The sequence below is a fragment of the Amphibalanus amphitrite genome, unplaced genomic scaffold, assembly GCF_019059575.1.
Source record: "Amphibalanus amphitrite isolate SeventyFive unplaced genomic scaffold, NRLGWU_Aamphi_draft 000243F_arrow, whole genome shotgun sequence".
In the NCBI taxonomy this organism is placed as follows: domain Eukaryota; kingdom Metazoa; phylum Arthropoda; class Thecostraca; order Balanomorpha; family Balanidae; genus Amphibalanus; species Amphibalanus amphitrite.
The window spans coordinates 442,605-463,881 of record NW_024881738.1 but is presented as its reverse complement, the minus strand read 5'-3'; the positions used below and the strand labels follow the sequence as shown (position 1 = coordinate 463,881).

At 49.2% G+C, this 21,277-nt stretch overlaps 1 protein-coding gene across 2 annotated transcripts in view; it reads right to left on the bottom strand.

The window, feature by feature from the left end:
* Positions 1-301: 301 nt before the first annotated feature.
* The window catches only part of LOC122386215, a 36,757-nt gene continuing 15,781 nt past the window's right edge, over positions 302-21,277 (bottom strand). The window contains exons 2-4 of one of the 2 annotated variants that reach the window (XM_043375200.1): positions 12,444-12,757; positions 3,723-3,825; positions 302-3,201 (exon numbers count right to left, since the gene is read on the bottom strand). In XM_043375200.1, coding sequence (XP_043231135.1) covers positions 2,367-3,201; positions 3,723-3,825; positions 12,444-12,708 — 1,203 coding nt within the window. In that variant the 5' untranslated portion in view covers positions 12,709-12,757 and the 3' untranslated portion in view covers positions 302-2,366. The remainder of the gene's footprint in view (positions 3,202-3,722; positions 3,826-12,443; positions 12,758-21,277) is intronic. The other variant, XM_043375201.1, reaches the window with a different exon arrangement.

The following is a 21,277-nucleotide window of genomic DNA, read 5'->3' as shown; positions in this document are numbered from 1 at the left end:
AGAGCTATCGACTCCACTGCTACGGCGTGGCCGTTTTGTATGGTTTGAGTTGCCCCGTCAGGCCGATTTTATCTCTAGTAAGATATACTCGTAAGCTAAACAATGGGACATGCTAAATAATTTATATTTTTGTAGATAATGCAGCATAACGTAATGAGAACAAGACGTTTCGTATTCGGCGTTTCGTACGTGTAAATTGTAAATTGTACTTCGTACATTTGGACTATACATGTATGGGCACTCGTCGGTGAATCAAATCAGTCATCGTTTAGTAGTCACCTTTCAGAAGAAGAAACAAGCGTTTCTGGGACTAGTTTGTTTATTTCGCATCCATCATTCATGTTCTATGTACATTGCACACCGTTTTATCCAAACATTGTGCATGACACAATTATCGATTGTTTACCATTTACGTAGGGGAGATCCGTGTAAGACGCCCAGGGTCGGTAAGAGGCCCCATCGCTTTTTTTACCAAACCAATAATGTTATTTATTTTTTAATGTACTTGTAAAGCAGAAGCCCTCTTGAAACAACAACTCACGAAACCTGAGGTATCAGGTGCGTCGCAGAGACTTTTGGTAAGCCTGTTTCTGTTTTTGCCCCTTTACTTGCCAGATATATGCATCTTTATCGCCCTTATATATCTGAAAAAACAATGGCTATCAAATGCAATCTTATCTCATCGAAATTTGTCACATGTTAGCTTCAGAATAGACCATGTTCTGGTGCGCTGCAAATGTCTCATAAACCATAAAGATTGTGACGTTAAAACACTGCATTTTTTTAAGAGGCCCTCCCTTCGAGGATGATAAAACGCCCCCCGATAAAAAATGCCCCCGATGCTAAAACGCCTGCACCTGCGGCAGGCGTGGCATTCTTCTTTCAAGGAGTTTGTTTTTGTTTCTTTTTTTTCTGTTTCTTTTCTTAGAGGTAATAGGTACAATTTTCGTTGGTCATCAGCGTTTGGTTGTGCTAATATATAGTTTTCGCATTGTTCGAGCGCTTTGGAAGTGTTATTGGTTTCGATAACACCGTATTTGCTTAGCGTTTCGAAATAAAAGGCCTTGCAGCTGTGTTCGCAAAGCGTCTTTTACAAGTCGACTTGACTTGTAAAACGCCCGAGGGGGGGGGGCGTCTTACCATACCCATAGTGTAAGAGGCCCTTTTGCAACTTTTTCCAAAATGTTTAAGTTTACGGTTTGTGTACCCCCTAGATTCATTTTGAATGCAAATATGTATGGGAAAATGATGCATGCTCACAGCGCATGCACACGTTAGCTCTTAAATATTATCATTTGTCTAAAAATAGCAACTGAGCTTAAGGGGGGGCCTCCTGCACCACTCTCCCCTATTTACATAGCTTGGCATTACACTAGGAGCGCACAAAAATTGCATGGCACATCTATAACTTGAGACTGTGACGTCACAAGAGAGGAACGAGACGGTGAGGTCGTCACGATAACACTGACGTCACCGGTCAATTAACATGTCAAACCCGGCAATTAAGTAACACTCGAGTAGGAAAGGCCACAACTGGAGAAAAGGGAGTGAGGTCGAATACCGTTTCTTTTGTCTGAAATAGTGCATTCAACGCTAACGCTTAAGCGGATAAAAGGTGTTCAGTTACACTAGCTAACAACCACTTCTGGTTGAAAGGGTACAGCAAGAAGTAGAACACGGCGATACACAACACTCAATATCACATTAAATCGCAAATACTCGTCTTTGGTATCAATATGCCACCTGAAGCTTAGTCAGCGTGACACTCGGTGAAAAAGTCCGACTCCTCAAACTTGGCCTTTTCTTCTGCATTCTGTTCTATACTTTTCAGATTCTCCATCAATTAATCAGTCTCTGAGGCAACGACAAAACGAACAACACTGAACAGCCAATGTCCTGACCAAAGGACAGAGTTGCATCAGTCTCGATGTTTTGTTGCAGAGCGGGCTCAGTCGAGCAAAAATCCAACGCCTGAAGTCATCTCACCCAACCACATGATCCAGCTTCCTTTGCATTAAAAAAGGGTCTGACCGTCAGTAATTGCTTCGTCTTGCCAGCTACAGCCTGCTCGCAAACCAGACATGGATGGCTTGAAACAGACCATCGAGAGTCCAAGCATCAGTCAACCGGGTGACTAGCTCCAAAATAACTAACATATCCTGGCCTTCACCACTGCGATGGTCTGCACAATTGCAGTACATGGTGATCATTGCATTTCGGCACCTGGTAGGGCCATTTCGGCAACAGTTCAGCACCATCTCGGCACCAAATCGGCGCCTGGTCTGCACCATCTCGGCACCTGGTCTGCACCAATTTAGCTGCAGCCTCGCAGCCTTCATTGAACCGGATCCGGAACTCTCTGTCTCTCAGACCACTGGCGAGGGATAGGAGACATTGAGGCGTGCCTGGGGAGGTGTGTACTTCAGGAGACGCCCGTCCTCCGTCCGACGGTGCTGCCGTCCATTCAGCGGCGGCAGCTGGTGGAACTCGAGACTGCGGGGACTGGAGATAGACGGCGCTGCACGTCGCGGCCGCGGCGAGTTGCGGCTGAGACTGTTGAGCAGCTTTGGCCGGTTCTTGGGCGATCGTCCCACCGAGCGGAACTGCGGCTTTTCGTAAATGTGCAGCGTGAGGTCGACACCGGCCGGGGTCTGGTATCGCTCGTCGGGCGCGAGGGGACGGCCGGCCAGTGGCTCCTCATAGCAGTGCTCCTCGTACTCCGGCTCTGCCGGCGGGTCGTCGCTGCGCCGCCGCAGCTGGTAGCTCTCCGTGCGCTGCGGGCGAGCTCGAGGTGAGGCGGTCACCACACAGCCGTCCGGTGCCACGCGCGTCACCTGCATGGCCTCGTCCGAGGCGGCGTACGCTGTGTTATCGTGCGCCGGCAGGAGGTGGACGCCGTCCGGGATTCCAGCGCGGTACGCCTGAGGAGAGATGGACGTGTACCCGACCGAGCTGTAGTCGTCTGGGAACTCGAAACTGGAGGCTGTGATGCTCGCGGACTTCTGTTCGACCGGCTGCACATGCTCGATGGTGTAGTGGTTCTCCCGGGTTCGCAGACCGGCCCAGAGGGCGCGGCTGGGGCGGCAGGCTGCTGAAGAGGCAGTACTTGGCGGTGGGTACAGGACTGCCTCGCACTGACCGCTGCCCAGCGGTGGCTTGTTGTTGTCAACTGAGTCCAGACCCAGACGGCTCTTCTTCTGCCTGTGAACAGGAGGAAGATGGCGGTCAAAAACAGGTCAAGGGGGGGTGGCAAATACATGGGAGCGCCTTCGTGACATGAGTGACCGACCCGTAGAGCGGAGGAAGATCCAGCGGGATTAAAGCCAGTTTTGGATTCTGTTTATGCAATTCTGAGTCATCTCTGTGGTTTTAGGATGGTCAGAAATCACGTCACTGGTCGGACGGCTCAGAGCTGCAGAGCAGCTCCGAGAATTTCATCTGAGCTTTGCACCGACAAGGAAGACGATGCAGGGAAGGAAACGCAGCATCACATCAGCACAGCACACGAGATAAACGGAATACCAAGTGCGATATACATTATACAACCAAGAGATCCTTGATGAGCTCAAACCTTCGTTGAACTAAAGGGAAGGCAAATAGGCATGTAAATAAGAAATTGAGGTCCAATTTTCCAACCGGTACGTGGGTCAAAATATAGAAAAGCCAACTGCGATACGCCATGCGTTCACATGTAGGTATGGTGCACTTAAGCATTCACTTACTCCTTCAGCCTGAGGCAGAATATGGTGAGCAGGATTCCGAAGAGGGTCAGACCGACACACGCGCAGATGATGACAAAGAACCACGTGTCGTCAATCGCCGGACCTGTAACAAAAGAAAGGTGCGTTTGTAAGATACGTAAAACTAATCACGTTCTACATGACACAGAGTCGCACATCGACGCTCTTCCACGACTGATATGCTGAGTCCATATATCACCAGAAAGTAGCCATGGCGCTACCATAATAGGTCATTGCAGCCAGAAGAAGAATATAAAGCAGAAGTCAATTCCAAGATGGCACATTTAAGCCATTTGTTTTGGTCAATACCGTCATGTCTATCACAGAGCACAAGGTTTGGACCTCTGGCGATGGTCTACCTATACTGCATATTTAGCCTGAATAAAATAGCACTCATGATTGCGGCCTAAAGGGCAGAACTAGAATGGATCGAGTCAGGAGTGCACCCGGTGATGAGATCCCTCGCCAGGCCAGCTCTGTCATTTCATAACAATTATGTGGTTACGACCATAATGATACCAAATGACTATGCACGTCATAATGAAAATAAAAACCTCTCCTGCAAATAGTTAATGCTGTCAGCGGACAATGTTTGACGCTGTGCAACAGGCCCGTGCAGATATATGTAGCGTCTCAGCAGAAGACTGCAATTTCCTTTGCATCGGACTGGACCTGATGACTGGGATGTTAGGTCACTCATACACATGTATCCACTTCTTGGATCCATTTCTGCACTTAGCCTAATCTGCGATTTCTCTCGTTCGTGACATGGATGGAACCGTTGAACCGAGCGACATACAGCGTGAGAGGTGTGGCTCCCATTCAAGGAGGCACCGAAACATATATAGAATCTCGGAGACTGAATTTGTAAATAATTTTTTGTACAAGTGTAGGGTGAATTATATCCACTTCGTGGTCGGCTTATTCCATGTGATTAAGTTGAGTTTGCTTTCAAGTACTAAAACATCGCGACGAAGCTCGAACAAATATCACGGGTCATGGCGACTGTATAGTTTGTGGTGATGAACCAACACGGTTTGGTGATTAAGCACTTCTAAAATCCATCAAAATAGCTGTGCACGAGGATTAGAGCGTCATAAACACGGGAGCCGACTTCAAGAGAGACTCAGTCATCCAATTATCACTAAAACCTCAGTCACGGATACTACTATCCAAGGGTGTTGCGTGTGACTATTTAGAGAAAGCGCTTTCAATATCGGGTCCCCAGAAGGTAGCCCGGCCCTATTCCCACGATATGATACACCTGCGCAAGGCCTCCATCCATTAACATAATCTTCTGAAGCATTCCGAATGGGCGGTACTCCACCCTTATTTGATAATGCGCCGATTTCCACCAGCTGCAGGTACACACAACGGATTTACATACTTCAAAATAGTTAGCACCGTTCAAATATGGGATCGGACCGGACGTGCACCATAAATTGTTTTCTCTCTTTCGTCTGCTGGCCCTCTTTATCGATGTGCAATTGTTTCTCTCTCCATTCCTCTCTCTTTCTCTCTCTCTCTCTCTCTCTCTCTCTCTCTCTCTCTCTCTCTCTCTCTCTCTCTCTCTCTCTCTCTCTCTCTCTCTCTCTCTCTCTCTCTCTCTCTCTCTCTGTCTCTCTCTCTCTCTCTCTCTCTATCTATCTATCTATCTCTCTCTCTGTCTCTCTCTCTGTCTCTCTCTCTCTCTCTCTCTCTCTCTCTCTCTCTCTCTCTCTCTCTCTCTCTCTCTCTCTCTCTCTCTCTCTCTCTCTCTCACACCCATTTACAACCAGCGGCAGCAGCAGCAGATATGGCCCAGATCGACCGGCGGAGCGACAGCACCTCTTTTATGGGGCGCCCGATCACGCGCCGGTAGCGCCGGCTTTGTCACTCGTGCGCCGCCACTGCCATGCCGCGCCGCTCGTGACGCGAGAGCGCCACGAAAGCCGCAGGCGCTCCGACTTCGGCCGGCAGTCTGCTGGCCACTACTTGGCATCCAGCGCTGGGGCAGCAATCGGTCTGGGACCCACGAGATAAAGATGCAGTCGCCAACAAAATTAAAATTTGAAACGTTTAGTTAGGGCCAGGGTCTAATGCATCAAACCGTTGCATGTTCACTCCTGGTAAACGCTGACATCCCAACCCTTACAGGGTGTCTCAAAAGTTCGCTTACAGGTACCAGCCATGCTTTTTTGTCAATAATTCATTTTGCATGGGCATTGGTAACAACCTTCCTCAAGCAGCTTCATTGTTTTCAAGCGCATTCGACCCTTCATGAGCACACAAAAAGGGTTCACCTCTGACCATGGATCAGGCATGAAAATGGAGGTCGCATACTCGGGTCGGCTGAGAAACTCTCTGCTTCACGAGTAATGGGAATGGTTCGGTCGGAAATGACACATGGCAAAGTGTCGGCGAGGATGAGTACAACATGATGGTCATCAAATAAAAACGGTGGCTAAAATTTTTGAAGGACAAAACCATGCGAGACTAACAGCGCTTTGAACGACCCTTGTACCGCAGCAGACTCGTGCTCCGGAAAGCAGCTGAAAATGCAGTCCTAACTATTGAAAACTGACTAGAAGCTAACAGACAGAGGTTACCCAGTTTCAAAAATTGCAGGTCATCATAAAATAAAGACAAAGTATCATTTAAAATTGTTTATAATATCTATAACGCTAAATTTTGAGGGAAAATAATGCGAAAATCGTCAATGCCGAGGACAAGTGACCCTCCAAAAGTGTCAATTAATGTAAAGTTTTATCTAACGAAGTTTCAAGAGGCAGATCTGGAGCAAATAGCTTTCTTTTACACACAAAATCCGGACAAAACTGCACGATGGACAGGTTTTGGCCGTTTACAAAGCAGAACCTCTCCTGCGGAAAACACTCCGGAACCCAGCGAAGGTCTTGGCATTGGGAATGATGAGCGTTCGGGATTTGCAAATTTTTCAAAATGTGTCTAAGAAACAGATGGCCGACACATTCTGCTACGATATGCTGCGAAAAATTTGCCCCTGGCACTTCCCATTTGTTCAGGAATGGGGTTGTTTTGAAAAGGAAAATGGTGCTTGGGAGGTCGGCGCCAGTCATTCATGAAGGAGTTAGTGCCAGAGAAGACCTACAAAATACTCACGGATGGTGTCGATGCAAGCTATCGGCTTTCAGGGAGAAGCGGATGTTGCCGGGGAGCTCGTCAAACCTAAATCCGACGCAGAAACTGCGGGGGATTCCCCTACAAGAGCTTGAAAGCTGGTAACCTTTTATCAGCCTCCGGCAGCTGACGCAGTGACGAAAATCGGTATGGGCAAATATTTTTGGAGATACGGCAAAGGGTTTGGTTTCCAACCTTCCGAATCAGTTGTCAAAGCATGCATATTTGTCTAGTGTACACACGGACACCAAAACCTTAGATTTTTGGCCGGTTCTTATATGCTTTATTGACATGGGAAATGTGTAAGCGAACTTTTGAGACACCCTGTAGACGTGTTAGAAGTGTATTTTCCATTTTCGAACCATAAATATAATACTTTGGTGGTTTTTCTATATGTAAGTGAGACTTGAGATGTTTTTTTTAAATGAGAATAAAGTTCTAGTCTCTCTCAAGTTCTGTGGCAGTTCATTTATTAGTTTAATTGTACTAGGAAGAAACGAGTTTTTCAGTAGACAGGTTTTGGGATATATTTCCCTTCTGTTATTTAAGTTGCGAAGAAGTCGGTTGTTATTTCTTTGATCAGGGGGCAATAGTTGTTTGATATATGTTGGAGTATCGTCGAGCGTCAGTCGTTGGAAAATACTATCTTATGCATTTCACGTCTTTTCTTTAATGAAGTCCATCCTAGTTCTTGTCTAAGATTGTCTGTCGGAGTTCTAAATAATGTCGCAGTCACAAGTCGGGCCCCTCTGTTCTGGAGTGTTTCAAGTCGTAAAGTATCGTGTACTGTTAGCAGTCCGTCGTTAAATGATGTCCGCGTAGTCAAAATATGGCAACACATGCGTCGTATATATTTGTTGCAATAAGGTCCTGGGCAAGTAGGAACCGATACGATAGAGTGGGCTAAGGGCAATGTTAACTTTTCTGATGATGTCGTTGATGTACTCGTGAAACCTAAGGTCGTTCGATATTGTCAATCCCAGGTGTTTATGATTAGCGACAACTGGGATGGGCATGGCTGCAAATGTTAGTTTTGGTGGGATTTTCTGTTTGCGTTTTGTGAAATGCTGTTGGAGAGTTTTCCTTGGGTTAAATTGTATCATACAGTTGTCACCGTACTTGTGGATTTCATTTAGGTCTCTTTGAAGTGAGCTTTCAACCTTATGTAGTCCACAACTCCGCTCCTCTCAGAATTCAGAGCTTGGTGAACGGATGCCTCGTCACCGTCTGCGCTCGGAACTCACACTACCCCGGGGCTCCGAAGGGCCATCACTATGCACGCGATGCCACCGTTCGGTCTCCACACCTCGTGCTGTTCGCCCCGGGCCACGCTGTCCTCCCTCCAGGAGACGCCGTGTCTTAATTTGACCTGGCGACTAGCGGGCAGGATGGGAAGCTGGGGAGGATGGCGTGTCAAGGTAAGAATGCACGTGGGTTGTGCTGCAGGGTATGTAGAGCGGAAGAAGAGGGGGATGAGGGATGGATAAGAAGACAGGAGATAGATGAAGGTAGTGAGGGAAATGATAAGGGACAAAATAGAGGGGGAAGAGAGAGATGAGCAGAGAAAGAAAGAGGGAAAAAGAAAAGAAGGAAATAACGAAGGAGGGAAGGCGGAAGAGGAAATGAGGAATCAGGAAACGAAGTGGATTAGGGGAAGGTGAGAGAAAGAGAGAGAGGGGGAGAGGGAGGGAGAGCGAAAGAGAGAGGGAGAGAGAGAGAGAGAGAGAGAGAGAGAGAGAGAGAGAGAGAGAGAGAGAGAGAGAGAGAGAGAGAGAGAGAGAGAGAACGTGATGCCATTGTTCAGGCCCCAGCACTTGCCACGGTGGGCAGTCGTTATATCCATTAACTTGGTGTAATCATTCGTGTTTCCTCTTTCTGCACACCATTGCTGACGGTAAACACTGCCATACGTCAGGTCACTCGGCTCATCACTTAAAATATCCGTGCAATATAACAGGCTGTGTACAATTAGTCTTGAATACAATAGGAATGACATGTAAATGTTAGTGTTTCATGGGCCTGCAAGCAACGGAGTGTTTGGCGGCTGCCGCCAAAGACAATGCAAAAATTGCAACAATGAGCGCTTAATTTGTTCGCCTAATCACTGTTAAGGTCGTTTCACACCTTAGTCCAGGGACATTTTTCATAACTGTTACACCTTGAGGCTCGTGTGAACATCTCGATGCAAGTGCAAAGCACACACCAATGTGCAATTGGACGCCACAAACCCATCACTACACCACCTTGAACAAAGTCACCACCAGCACTGTCACCACTGCCCTCCCCTCCCCTCCCCTTCCCCCCCCCCTCCTTGGTGATTAGCACCTATCATTAATCACCGGTGCGGCCCGCGCAGCGGCGCTGCAACTGCGCGGCAACTTCAACTGCAACTTTGGACGATCGGCGCGGCGGCGTGCGGCTGGAGAGGAGACGCAGTGGTCGGTGGTGGCGACTGGGGTAGTGGACTGGAGATGGTAGGACTTTTGAGGCTGGACCGCTAGACTAGGGTGGTGGATGGCGTTAGGTGGATGAACGGATGAGTGGACGAGGATGATGGACTCAGTGGATTGGTACTGGAAAATTAGATGTGGACAGGGTTGGACGGGTGGTGGCAGATCGGGTGTGGACTGGAGAAAATTGTCAAATGTGAACGGGGCGGTAGATCAAATACGGACTGATTAGGTGGACAGAGGTGGATAAGGGAGAATGGCATATTTGATGTGGTCTGGTGAAGGTGGGCAGACCGAAAGATTGGGAGGGAGTTGCAGATGTAGAAGAGGTGGATCAGATGGTAGCATTAATGGCAGCAGTAATGGCGAACGTAGAGGACCTGGGTATAGCTGACCATCAGAGAACCGTGGGTGAAACTGTCAAATAGCCACGGGTAGCTGACTGACCGTCAGAATACCGTGGGTAAGATCGTCAGAGGACCGGACATCTGACCGCTGACCGCCAGCTCAGCGCCATTTACGGGCCATTAGTGAGGCAGTGTAGCGAAGCGGCCCATCCGACCATGCAGGCAGGGTCAGACGGAGAGGGCCGCCCGGGCGTTCACTGGTTCTGTTCTGGTCCGCTGGACTGGTAAAGAGTACTGGTTCGCTGGACGAGGTAGGAGGAACAGTGTACTGGTCAGCTCGACGGCTTCTTGAAATGCACAGGTCACCTGTAGCTAAAGGCAGCTTTATCCATTTCTCATCAAATGAAATGAAGTCTACTCTTGTGAGGAGCGTCTTAAAATGTCCGATGCCTAAACCAAGTATTATGCACGAAACCGACCTTACAATACCTACGCACTGCTGTGTATCATGATGTAAGTGAAAATTTTGTATGTTTCTTTTTGGTTAGGTCTTATGCCCTCTTGTGCCTTATGATAACCGTTAATTACGACGTTAGACCGAGCCGCTGTGGGTACAGCTGATGGCTGTCATTGGTTTGTGGTGACAGTAAGACGCAGAACAAGGCTGTTTTTGCTTGCAACTGCCATCTCTAAGCACCCGAAATGCTGTAATAACTAATCCTCCAAGGTTTGTGTGCATTTGTTGAAATACAACCTTTCATAATTAACGAGTCTCCTACAGCAAAAACGTAGTGAACAGAGGATCACATTTTCTCCTTGAAGGCGTCAGAGCTTAAGCGTGTCTCCAAAAATGCGCATTAGCTTCCTGTCAGAAGAGTGTGGTGAAGCACCTTGTACCGCCCGTAAATCCTCTTTGGCCTTCGACTCCAGCTGAGACATGATGGTTGGTGTACATACAGGTGTGCAGACTGGCGGCTAAGCCATGCTGAGATGATGGTCGATCGAATCTACTCCGGGTCATGACCCCGAGCATGGCCGGAGCGAGGCACGGTGGGTGTCGGAAAGATATAGCAACGTGCACGACGAGCAAAAGGGAGAGAATGTCGCCGCAGAATCGGCTGATACGTGCTGCTATGGAAGGCAAAAGGACCAGCAGAAACTTCGAACATTGGTCATTCTTAAATGTGCGTGAGCTAAAGTAAGTCCATTCGGATGTATTTGGGTTTAGACGAGAGCAAGAGAAGTTAATCAACGCGTATGTGACTATAGGTGTGATTGTTAGCTCGTGCTGTAGAAACTTGTGAATCACATTCATAAAATAAAAAGCCGATGTTTTACTAGAGTAAAGGGAATGTTTCACATACTTGGTCACGCAAGAAATATTGAAATGCATTATCTGACCGTGTTCGTACAACTTGGGCTGTGTCACACCGAATCGAACCAACGGACACACCCAACCGGTGCTCAACCGGTTTAGCTGTCATTAGAACATCATAATGCAATTAAGGGCGGTCCATCTTGAAGTGAGAGACTTGTAATGAAATGTCTTTGGCGTACCTGATTGCCAATTAACCCTATTAGTGGCAGGCTCCTGGCTACCCCCTATTAGTGGCAGGGGGGCTGTTTACGACCCCCCCTTGATATCTCGAGATCTAACGGGCCGATTTTCAAAATTCAAACGGCATTCGATTTCGCTCAACGTGATCTACATTTCTAAAAAAATTAAAATTAAAAAATGTCAATAGGGGGGTAGAGGGGGGTAAAAACGGGCAAATTGCAGATACATTTTAGACTGTTTATCACGGCCAGGTTTCTGAACCAATCTTAACGCAACTTTTGCCGATCGATAGAGCATGAACCAGGAATTCACAGGGATCCTAAAAATATGCATTTTCAAAAATCATAGGCGGATACAGATCATTGAGATTGGGGGTACACAAAAAGTATAGTAAATAAGGTTTTTGTTGGTACTGTTTCTAAAAAGGGTGGTAATGGTCTTGTTATGTTATAATTTTCTTATGAGAGAACGACTAAAATTGTATTGGTAATGCATAGGCGGTGTCAGGGCACCTATGTTGGGAGGTAAAACATAACCCCCCTTTTTGGACGCCTGGATCCGCCTATTATAGCAAAAACGTGTCAAAAGAGGATGCACAATAACTGTATATGTTATCACATGATACCTTTTATTCACTGTTCGTAAAACTGGTGCAGCATCGTGATCTTCGCCCAAATGACTCGCTTCACGAATAGGACCCCCCAATTCCCAGTGCTCTGGAGCCGCCCCTGGTAAAGTTATGAACTTGAAATTTTCAGGGAATGTGCCCAATTTAGTTTTAGGAAAAGTCAGAAAATTTCAGCATCGTAGCTTCAGCGGTTTCGGAGATATTCCCGAAAAACCTGAGGGGTGGATAAAAACAACCCCCCCTGCCACTAATAGGGTTAATTAACGGTTAAGATAGGCCAGAGAACAAAAATCATCTCTCAAAGTATTACTTGCGACAGAGTGAAAGTGAAATATCCACTCCCATCACATCTCAGATTGTAAATCCTGGGTATAACGGCATTGAACGGTGTGTGAACCTTCACTAAATTGACTGTGCCGAAAAAAAATCTTCGAAATTACTAACTGAAACCAACTCAGTTGTGTTGAATGAGTTATAGAATCGATATATCACCTTCCGAAACTATTTTCAGATAATCCGTTCCGTAAATTTACCTCTACCACCTTTCCCCCCCCCCCCAGTCCGTCCACACTGTCCACTGACCTTGCCGCGGCATCTCCACGTAGTCCACCGCTCCTCCGGACGCCCAGCGACACAGCCCACAGCTGTGGTTCATCAGCTGCGTCGCAGACTCGGCCAGGAAGGAGGGAAGCGGTGGCGGTGGCAGCGTCAGGATCATGTCCGGAGGTGGACCGAGCTCCTCCAGCAGCGCGCACTCGCCGCCGGGACATGAGCTGTTGGTCGGTTCCGACCAGACGTACGGAGCGCCGCCGCCCGCCGGCACCGACACCTCGTAGAACGAGCTCATGACGTCACTGGAGCGGTCCGGTGACGTCACTGGGGTAGCTCGACGCACTCTGAGGACATAAAGAGAAGCAGTGTTAAACTGGTGATCACAGACCGTTGTTTTATGTCTTATGATGTCACTGCCTGGCACGGATATGGTGGCATATTTAGTTTAGGTAGTCGAATAGAAACCAAATAGGATGCTTACAAAATGCTGCTGTGAAATACTTTATCATTTATTAAATTATGTTTATTTTTGGAGATCAAGCATCCACGTAGCTGATCTATCAACATAAAGAGCGAAAATTAGTAACTCGATGCAGGATTTTGAAGTACTGCGTGGTGTGGGTAAAAGTGTAACTGGAATGGCGGACGAAATTGCTGGAAATTGCAGGAGCTGTCTGGGATAGTGCCCCAATTTAGCCCCATTTAAAACAATACCAACAAAATGGAGACGGATGTGAGCGAGCGTGAGTACCGTCTGTTCAATTATGAGCAAACAGCTCACCGAAAACAATGCTCCCAGTGTTATGGCACAAAGACGGAACGTGTAACCTGAGCTTCATCACAGTTACGTTTGGTATAATTCAGCGACAAATTGTTCATAATATCTCGGTAATTACAAGTTACAAAACTGATTACTTAATAGCCGCCTGGCCAAAGAGCCTTCATGTTGGCAAGGTTGCCTAGGCTGCGGTTTTGAGCTGCCATGTGGGTATAGACCCAGGCGGGCCCACCCGGCCTCCACACTGACAGTGCCGGCGACAGATGCCGCCTTCTGCGCCCGACAGAACAATAGACTACAGATGACTGTTCGCACGATCAAACAACCCGACACGGCCCGACCCGCTGTCCTAACGACCACTCCTTTGATGGCCATTTCCTCTCGTATACAGTCACTAACTGCGTTAGTCAGGGCGCCGGGTTTTTTGTTCGGATTCGGCGGTGTTGCCACCAATAAAGTCATGAATTCAGTTGGGGGCGGGTGGGAGCGGGGCGGCATTCTGACAGCGCCTTCTGTAGGCACTCCGGTTACCGTGTTTTGTCGGTCGCTTTGTTTCTTCCGTCACGGAACAGGTCAACAGCGCATTGGTGGGTTTGTTTAGTTAACCATTCAATCGACCAACTAGCCAAATAAACAGTCAGTAGGCGCAAACAGCCAGTCATCGTTCACCATCCTCTGAAGGCAGCGGCCATCGGGTTACCGCCTATCGGGCTTTAGTAAACTACAGCCGTAGACTCACGATATCATAAAGTCACAGTCATAGCCAACCATCGAGTCATCGCAACCAACAACTGGAGGTCCGACCTTAGCGTTGCCAGCCTCGGAGGAACCGGCCATCGGGGAGTGTGTTCCCGGGTAACAACTGGTCTCGTGCGGTCATTAAAGGGTTATCGGCGTCGCGCCGGTCGGACTTGTCGACTTTTTGTCGCAGGAGCCGGCCATGTGCCGACGCACGGGTGGAGCCATGCTGTCAGGGTGAAAAGGAAGTGTGTGGGGTAAGGGTAACGTGAGGTGAGCAAAGCTGTTATGTCGGGGGAGGAAAGTGGAATGTGGAACTGCTGAGTAGAGCTAATTGTTGCTGTTTTTAGGATTGTGGTACATGGACTATTGACAATAATTTCTAATGAATGGATATTTTGATACTGATGACGCTGAAACCGAAGGTGATGACACGATAGTACGTCTTCCTGTTCGTGGAGACTGGCGGAAAAAGGTGGCTCTTTCGAAGACTACACTTCCATGGCACACCGCTACAATCACATGTTTCTTTCCCAGCTGCCCAGTGTATCATCCACACTCCACAGGTCAGCCACCACCTGGGCTGGGCTGCTCGTGACTGGGGCGGGGGCAGGGGTGGGAGCGTCCGGCCGGCTGGTCATACCTCGGCCATCCCGTAAACAGCCGAAGAGGGCGATCTAAGGCCGGCTCTCCTCACGTCTCGCCCCGCCCACACCAGCGATACCTGACTGACCGGCCGGCTCTCTGGACCTCCGCTCGGTGGACGTTCAGGGGAGGTAAACAGAGGGCAAGTATTTTGGGACCGCAACACAAAATGTGATACTTTTCAATAATATTATTTGAAATTCTTGTAGATTGTAAATTATTAGATTATGTAACCCATACGTTTTTAAACTTGTATTGTGATTTTTTTTGTAATTCAGGGACGCTCACAGCTACATGCCCCTCGGCCACCTCTCCCGATCGGCCACCCTCCGCTCGACACCGTGTCAAACACGGAGCAGCGCTCTGTCGGCAGGGGCGGATCGTCCCGCGCTGATCAGTGATCGGAGACCGTGAGGTTGGCGGGAGTGGGCGGACGGGTCCCGTGTCACACAGTGTTTGACGCTGTGTTGCGATGTGTTGTGCGGTGTTGCGATGTAGCGATTTGTCGTTGTGCCTCACGATGTTTCACATGTTGCGCGATGTTGTGATGTGTCTCAAAGTGGCTCGTGTTGTTTCGGTGTCTCGGGTTGTCGCGTGGTGTTGCGATGTGTCTCGTGGTGTCTCCCCGTGTCTCGCCGTGTCTCTCTGTATCTCGCAGTGTGAGGCAGATCGCTCGCGTGACTGACTGCTGAGCGGACAGGAATGCCGGCCTGTCTGTGATGCCGCCGAGACGAGACCGGACCAGAGACAGACCCGGGCCGACCAGCACCCGACAGACGGGTCCCGGCCAGCGCGGCGGCGGTGGCTACCACCCGAGTGTCACAACTGTCAAACAGAGGCTTTCAATTGTCACCAGAACGCAACAGGATAGATGTAGTCATGCCAATCCGTCGTGCAAAACAGAATTTAAATGAAAATCCACGATTGATTTACGATGACAGAGTTCAAGGTCTTGAAAGCGTTTTCCCCTCGAATGAGGAAACGTTCAGGTTAACTCGTCGTTTCTTAAGCTTATCTGGAATGTCAGATAAGCCCTTGGCATGTTAATTGGGATGGCCTTTCTGGTGGGCCAGCCATGAACAACAGCTAATGTAGGCTCGAAGCGTTTTGTTTTCCTTCCAATCTGAACATCTCAGCGGAATTAATTGCTTCCCCGGCCGCCGCCCACCATCGCGGAAAGGGATGGACAGGTGGGCCAGATTAGACGTCTTGGAATGCCCAAACTGGACAGTTTCTCTTGACAGAAATAAGGGCTATATACGTGGAATGCTTGTATTCGTCAGCAGCTGAAAAAAAAAATAACTCATACCATATACTGGAAATAGGTAGTTAGGTATACAATTATGCATTATGTTATATAATTTCAGGTTCTAAGTCAAATTAACAAATATTTAAGGCTGTCCATATTTATGAGCGAGATATGCCTAGGAGATGGATTAGCTAAGCTTATAGACTAAATCCTGTCTACATAGACGAGACGTGTCGAGACGTCCACTTACGCAATGCGTCCCGGACGTCATCATCGTATGTCAGCGTTCCAGTATTTCAAACTGCTTTGTTTTCCACTGTAACTCAGCGGGTGTCTTACACTTTGTGGCAGTGAGCCACTTTCTTACACGATATTGGCAGTAAGCCGAGTCGAGACGGGGTGGGACTAGGCGGTAACGCCACGGGTCGGGACGAGAAGGTTTGGACGGGGCGGCACATGGCAGGACAACACCCAGTCAGAACTATCGGTAATCGCTGATAGGGATCTTCGGAGGCGACACCTTGGCAGGTGCAGATCGCCAGCGAGGGCGTTCACACACGATTCAGAGTAAACAAGGGAGGACTGGGAGGTGGGAAGAGGTTGGAGGGGAGAGAGAGGGGAAGTCAATGGCTTGTTAGGTGGCAAGGGTACGGGTGTGGAAATGGCAGCCCTGTAAAATGGCATCCCTATCCCTAGAAAGGGATACCATTGGAAAGCCCGATCATCCGACACCTCATGAGAGAGACATAAGGAGGGGTGCCCAGCATTGTAGAAATGCCATTTGACAAGAGAGTGTTTTAAATGGCATAGGATTGCGCTACTTCTTCTCTATCTCTTCACATTTCTGGTCGAAGTTGAACGAGATAACTGTTTAAGAAGCACAAAAGTGCCGGTTCTCGGATCACAAAGCCCCGCCGCCCACGGATGCTGTGAAATATGCCGCACTTCCTGGACCACCCTGCTGTTCACAGACAGCTCCACAGAGGTTAACGTGCGTCTGGCCGCCCTCCAGGCCACTCTGACCTTCAAACCGCGTGTGTGCAGTCGCTATCCAGGTTATCATCTGACAATGGCGAGATCAACTATCGCATAACTTATGGCCCGCATCGGGCATTGGCATTTGTCAGATCTGAAGGCCGCAGCGGGGAAATAAAGACGAACGACTCTGCGCGCCTCAGAGCTGACAAAGCCCGCACGCTTTATTTGATCACCTTCGCGCCTGGAAACTGATAATTCAATCCCAATCTCGTGACGAATATTCACACGAAGCTGCTGCATCCGCGGTATGTTTTTGCTCGGCGGCGTCTCATGGCCGGTCGGCCACGCTGGCAGTCTCGCTGAGGCGCACCAGCGTCGGTCGGACGTGCACCGGCTATCTAAATTCCGAGCGGGGCCCGGCGATAGTGATTTATTGACAGCCTGAGCAGCGGCGGACGGCGGGCGGCGGCGGCAGCGGCGGCGGCGCCCCGCGCGGCCCGTCAGGACACGCCGTGCAGCATCCCCGACCCGGAGATCTTCAGTGGGACTCTCGCGCAAAGTTCGCGGAACGCCGTGTCTTCTGACCGCAGCGGTGCTGAACAGCGGCCTCTAACGACTGCTCAGCGGCCGTAATCGGCCGGCAGCGCCTGCAGCCGGCGAGCAGATCCACTGATGGATGACTAGTGGTCTCGGCCGTCTGTGCCTGGCCGTTAGCTGCAATTAGTAGCTGGTAGTTTTTGCTGATAAACAGTTTTTCACCGTATGTTTTGCTTGTGATAATAAATCGAATCAAAGGGTATGCCAATTAGCCCATTTGCTTCTCGGTTTGAATAACCATTTGGCTGTCAAAGCGATGATGATAACCGAAAGTCACTGTAAATAGACGCACCTATAGGCTTCGCACAAAGTTCACGTTCATCGCGAACCTGAGAATGAACTTTGGGCACACAAAAACACCCTCAAATGGCATAATTGTAGCTGATACGGAATTGATAGACGCTTGGCGAAACCGCATAGACCACAAATGGCTCCGAATCCACCAATCACTACCGATAATTGCCATTCCACCGACAACGGCCGACGCTCGCCTCTGTAGCTCCTTCTCCTCCTCCGCTACCCATCCCCTTTCCCAGCGGGCCAAGCCCCGGGATGCCAGCGCGCGTGCATTTTGCCGAGCTAAATCCAAAGGCACTCTTTTTGTCGCCCCTTTCTGACATTACTGGGACACAAAAACGGCCGACCGTAATGACCGGTGCTGCCCCGACTCCGTATCACATGTTCTATAATTAGGGAGCTTCGGAAAGCGGCGAGGCATAATTAGATTGTGCCGGCGCGGCCGACTACTGTTCTCACCAGGCTCCTGGCCCGGCCGGCCGGCCGACTCCTTCCACTGCGCTCCGCAGGCCCGCCGACATGTCCGCCAAATTACACGTGTTAATCAGCGTCAGCTTTTGATTCGACTTCATTAACGCGATGATTGCCATTTGGGGTTATTTATTGAATCTAAGGCGTCAAGCGGCAGCAAATGGTCGTTTCCAGCTGTGACTGTTCCATTATTACACCGCAAGTTCCACCCTTACTTCTGCAATTCACATACACCTCGTCAAAAGGCTGACAGATTAATTCTCGCCCAGCACGCATGCGCAAACAGGCGTCGGCGGCGGCGCGCTGCCTGGGTGTTCCGCGACCCTGAGTGACCTTTACAACTCCATTGGGCGCGCGGCCGTTGGCAACTGCCGGCGGGTGCCCACGCTCTCTCGGACGCGCAGTAAAAATCAGGCCCCGGTAATGCTGATCGAATGATTCGGCCCTGGGAGCCCGCCGGCGCACCGGCTGCTCGTTAGCGGCCGGTGAGCTCAACGCCGACAGAAAGATAACACCGGCTGCAGCGGCCGCCTGCACGGAATCGGGCATACTGTGCCGCAGGACAGGAGACTACAACGCAGACTGCAAGTGTATCTTTAGAGAACACATACTGCGCCGTAGGGCAGGGAAACTGCATTGCAAAGTATGTGTGTATCATACTTTGAAGAAAGCAATGCCTGCCAAGGCGAACGTTTCATGAGCATGGACAGTGGACACCTTAGCTGTTGGTAAATAATTTTCTAAGGCGCTTGAACTCAGCATAGGGGAGAGCGGGGTGAGTTGTATCATGGACAGGTAGTATCAGAGCGATTTTTGCGAAAACTATCCGTCAGATGGCAGGCTTGTCGCGACTATTTGAGACGCCACGCCGCGCGCCACCTTTCCGTGTTTTGACGTGAACAGGAGCGGACGTGTTTTCAGGTGAGTCCCAATAATGTGTTTTGATGGGTCCGTTGTAAGAAATGCGTTCTTTAGGAAATATATGTTTTTGACTTGAATATGTTGAAAGCTTTCTATTGTTTTACCATTATGCGTGAGTGTCAACATTGCTCTTAATCACAACATAATTCGTTTCGAGCAATGAAACATGGCGGATAGCGTTTCGCAGACCTTTTCTTGAAATGGCCCGCATGGACATGTTGTATCAGGGAGTGGTGGGAATAGTTGTATCAGTGATACAACTTATCCCACTAGTGATACAACTTATCTCAGGTTAAAACATTTTCCATTTCCGGTTTATACTTACATTAGACGGGTCGAAAATGGACTTAAAACAAGGTTGCAAATTGCGATAGATATATCGATAAGTTTTTATAGATAGTTAAGTCTTAGACGCTGCCTATACCTACCTAATTAAATTATATGTCCTGCCATGAAGGTGGATGCTTCCTTTCCCATACCTGCTACATTGCATGATTAAATCGAGACATCCAGGCATTTTAATGGCACGTGCACTGTACCACACTTTTCAAAGTTTAATGCAGTGCTTTAATATTGCCAGCCGTGTGGTTCAAGGGGTGTGGTTAAACGCGTTGAACCACACGGCTGCTGACGTCACTATCAATTATAGTTGTGAGCTTTTTGGCAGGTATGGGAAACACCTTCCAGCCCTAAGGCCGGGAATTCAATAAATGTCACCTCGCTTTTTTAGCGAAAAGCACCTCGGGCCTAACGGCCCTCGGAGTTTTCGCTAAAAAACCTCGGTGACATTTATTGAATCATCCCGGCCCCGGGCAGGAATATATTTTAACCTACGTACTTGCCTATCATTCATATTATTCACGTGACCGTCACTTGCTTCATCCTGTAATCCTAATTCCTGAACGCTTTTTCCAGCTCACGAATGCCATGGGTCGGAGCTACGTCCGAAAGACAGATAGACGGCAGAACAGCCCGGAAGATGTTTTGGAGAGGGCGGCAACCCTAGTCGTTCAAAAAGGGCTGTCAATTAGAGGTGTCGCGAAAAATTTTGGCGTTAACTATCAGACCCTGAACCGTTTCGTCCGCATGAAAAAAGAGGGACGTTTAGGACAGCGCATGGGGTACCAGAACTGCGGAACAAGGGTGTTCACAGATGAGCAAGAATCCATCCTTGAAGGGTATCTGAAGGAGGCTGCCGAAATATTTTTCGGACTGACACCAAAGGATGTGCGCGTCCTGGCCTATGACTGTGCCAAAAAATATGGGATCACTGTGCCTCAATCATGGGAGGACAACAAGATGGCGGGTGTGGAGTGGTTTCGGTCATTTCGTAAGCGCCGAAACCTGGCCGTGAGAACCCCTGAAGCTACTAGCATGGGAAGAGCAAGCGGCTTCAACAGGCACAACGTAAACGAGTTTTTTGCAAAGCTCACGGAAGTTGTGGACCGCTACCAGTTCAGCAAAGAGGACATTTGGAATGTGGACGAAACGGGAGTCACCACGGTGCAAAAGCCACCACAGGTTGTCACCGCTAGAGGTTCGAGGCAGGTGGGGTCTCTGACCTCTGCGGAGCGCGGTGAGCTGGTGACCGTTTGTGCAGCGGTGAGTGCCTGCGGAAATACAGTACCGCCCATGCTAATATTTCCGCGGGTACGATACCAGCCTCACTTCGTGAGAGACGGTCCTCCAGGATGCATCGGCTCCGCGTACCCATCTGGCTGGATGACGAAGGAAAACTTCAAAATCTTCCTCGTCCACTTCGTGAAGCACACGCGATGCTCAAAAGAGTGCTTCTTCTTCTCGACAACCATGAAAGTCACCTTGGCGTAGAGGCTGTGACCTACGCTAAGGAAAACGGCGTGGTCTTGCTGTCATTCCCGCCCCACTGCTCGCACAAACTGCAGCCTCTCGACAGATCAGTGTACGGTCCACTGAAACGATACCTTGGATGCGCACAGGCGAACTGGCTTCGCAACAACAGAGGGCGCACAATGACTATCCACGACATCCCCGGCGTACTCCGCGACGCCTGGGCAAGTGCCAGCACACAGGCCAACATCACGAGCGGGTTCCGCGTGTCGGGCATAGTTCCGCTTAACCCTGAAGTCTTCTGTGAAGCAGACTTCTGCCCGTCACAAGTAACAGATCGTCCAAGAGACGCTGGAGAGGACGGTGCAAGAGCAACTGGCA